The sequence below is a fragment of the Nilaparvata lugens genome, chromosome 2 (genome assembly GCF_014356525.2).
Source record: "Nilaparvata lugens isolate BPH chromosome 2, ASM1435652v1, whole genome shotgun sequence".
NCBI lineage: Eukaryota > Metazoa > Arthropoda > Insecta > Hemiptera > Delphacidae > Nilaparvata > Nilaparvata lugens.
In genome coordinates, this window is record NC_052505.1 from 23,253,211 (window position 1) to 23,255,543 (window position 2,333).

Here is a 2,333-nt window from a genome sequence, read left to right on the forward strand (position 1 = left end):
AGCCGCATCGTATAGGTACGCACACTCCAATAGAAAACAATGCATCTAATCGTTCGATCCGTCCGATGCGTGCCGTCCGTCCGATGACGATCTGTATGCGCCTACCTTTACAGACCCTTTTGAAGAGCACAGGTATCACCTGCTCGTTCATCATAAATTGCAATGATTCATTTAGGTTTCAACACAATCAAGATGACTTATATTCTTGTAAAAATATATAATCTTGCATAAGAAACTTAAAGTCAAAATTATATTAGAGATGTATCATAATAGCTTACTTATCAGTACTTGGTACAGCACTACTATGTGGATGGATAAGATGAGATTAGTTTGAATAATGAGAAAGAGTTAAAAAAAATCAAAATTCAGACATTTTAATACCACTGTACAATTATTTTAAATAACGATAAAATACGTTTTGCGTTTTTTCTCAAGTGTGAATATATTCATATATGTCCATATATTCATTTATCAATTAGGTTAAAACATCACAATATTAAAATGCAAAAACAGGCACAAGCCCAAAACTTCTCTTCTTAAATTTGTTTTTTTTTTTAACTGTCCAAAATAGAGTCAAGTTATCAATTTTTCACATTAATAGCTATTACTCATTTCAATAGCCAACAACAAATAAACACTTGAAAATATTCAAAAAAATTTCGACGAAAATTCACAATAATTATCTACCACAGCTGAATGTGTGTAGATATTCATAATATATTTGATGGAAGAACAAATGTTAATTCAAATTTCATATATTCCCTGTTTCGTCATTAATCATTGGGTAAAAACTATTAAGTACAGTGAATTAATATTTTAGAATTACCAAACATTGCTTCCCACAAACCAATTTTCAACATGTAATATGCATTGCATAATCTTTTAGGGTTTTAATCACATTTCCAATTTTTTAAAGTTCATAACTGTAGGCTACAACTCATTAATGGCCTTCTTCACAATCCCAAACTGCTCTTTCTACATTAATTTGCAGACGTACATGTCCTGGGCCCCCCACCTATCATAATGGCCATTTGAGCATCAACCATCGTTTGTGCACGAATGTGCACGTACATGAAACGTTTGTGCACTTTTTAAGCAAGAAAATGGGTCGTTGCAGGAGTGAGGTACAGTACAGGGGCAAAGAGAATGGTTGCCCCCCGTTATACAGTATTTATACAGTAAATTTGGAACCGTTTGTGCTTCGGATGTCGAATGTGCACACATGTGCATGTACTTTCACCGTTTGAGCACTCTTCAAAATTATTCGCGAAAGCCTGAAACAGGTTAGGGGACTCGGGAAATGCTATCCCCCTTAAATAGTCAAAACAACCCAATTTTCGGCTTAATCGCTTGTGCACACTTTTTAAGCAAGAGAATGGGTCCTCGCAGGAGTGAGGTACAGTACAGGGGCCAAGGGAGCCCCTAGTTGCCCCCCCATCAGGTGATAAAATACAGTAAATTTTGGTTCAACCGTTTGTGCTTTTTGGTCAGCATCCACCAAATTCAAACAAACAGAGGCCCTGGTTACCTTGTGGTTGTTGCCACTGCAGCGTGCTTTTCATTTGTGCTCTTCGATTTCAGTTGGAGAATGTTTGAGGACATTTTTTAAAATATCTCGAGCTGTTGTCCTGGACTGAAACTTCATAAAAATTCTCAAGTAGAACCCTTGACATGCAATGCAGTACTGTGCCAATATTTGTTCTCGCATCTGGTAAGTTTTGGCTTTGATTTCTCTTCCATTACATCGGGAATTATGAGCCAAATTGATGAAGTACTGGAGTCATTACCTTGAATCTGCGACTGCATATTGCTCAGGTAGTCACTGCTGTCCGTTGCTGCTGATGCCAGGACTTGACAGAAGCTATCAATAGCGCATGTGTTTCTCACAATCAATTGTGCAGATGGCAGGTGGAGAGGCTGTACATTTTTGGCTTTTGAAGGAACCTTCTCACCATGGATTAGTAAACTACAACCATTAATTTTCACAGGCTGTAATGAGTTTAGTAAACTACAACCATTAATTTTCACAGGCTGTAATGAGTTGCCGTTCTTCAGGAGCCTAAGTGCTGGTTTCTTTTGAACCAATTCCTTCTCGCTGAATTCCATTCTGGCAATAATTATATGGGTTTGGAGTCAAGTAGGAAGAGAGAGGCCGCATCTTTGAATGTGCACTTCCAGGAGATCTCTTCTGCCAGGTATTCTTAGCTGATTGTTCTTTGTCCAAATTTGAGAGTTTATTCCCATATTCCAAATCAGAATTGAATGTGACTTTCATTTTTCGAGCACATTTCGTCTGGATGTCTTTATGTTTTTCTCCTGAAGATTTTTCTTCA

The 2,333-nt window shown here is 37.4% G+C and overlaps 1 protein-coding gene across 1 annotated transcript; it reads right to left on the reverse strand.

Annotated features, from left to right (window-relative positions):
• Window positions 1-202: 202 nt before the first annotated feature.
• On the reverse strand, window positions 203-2,122 carry LOC120349822. The gene is made up of 2 exons (XM_039420826.1): window positions 2,046-2,122; window positions 203-2,003 (listed from the first exon to the last, which is right to left on the reverse strand). The coding sequence occupies exons 1-2, from the start codon at window positions 2,104-2,106 to the stop codon at window positions 1,654-1,656; spliced, it is 411 nt and encodes a 136-aa protein (XP_039276760.1). The 5' UTR covers window positions 2,107-2,122; the 3' UTR covers window positions 203-1,653.
• Window positions 2,123-2,333: the final 211 nt, after the last annotated feature.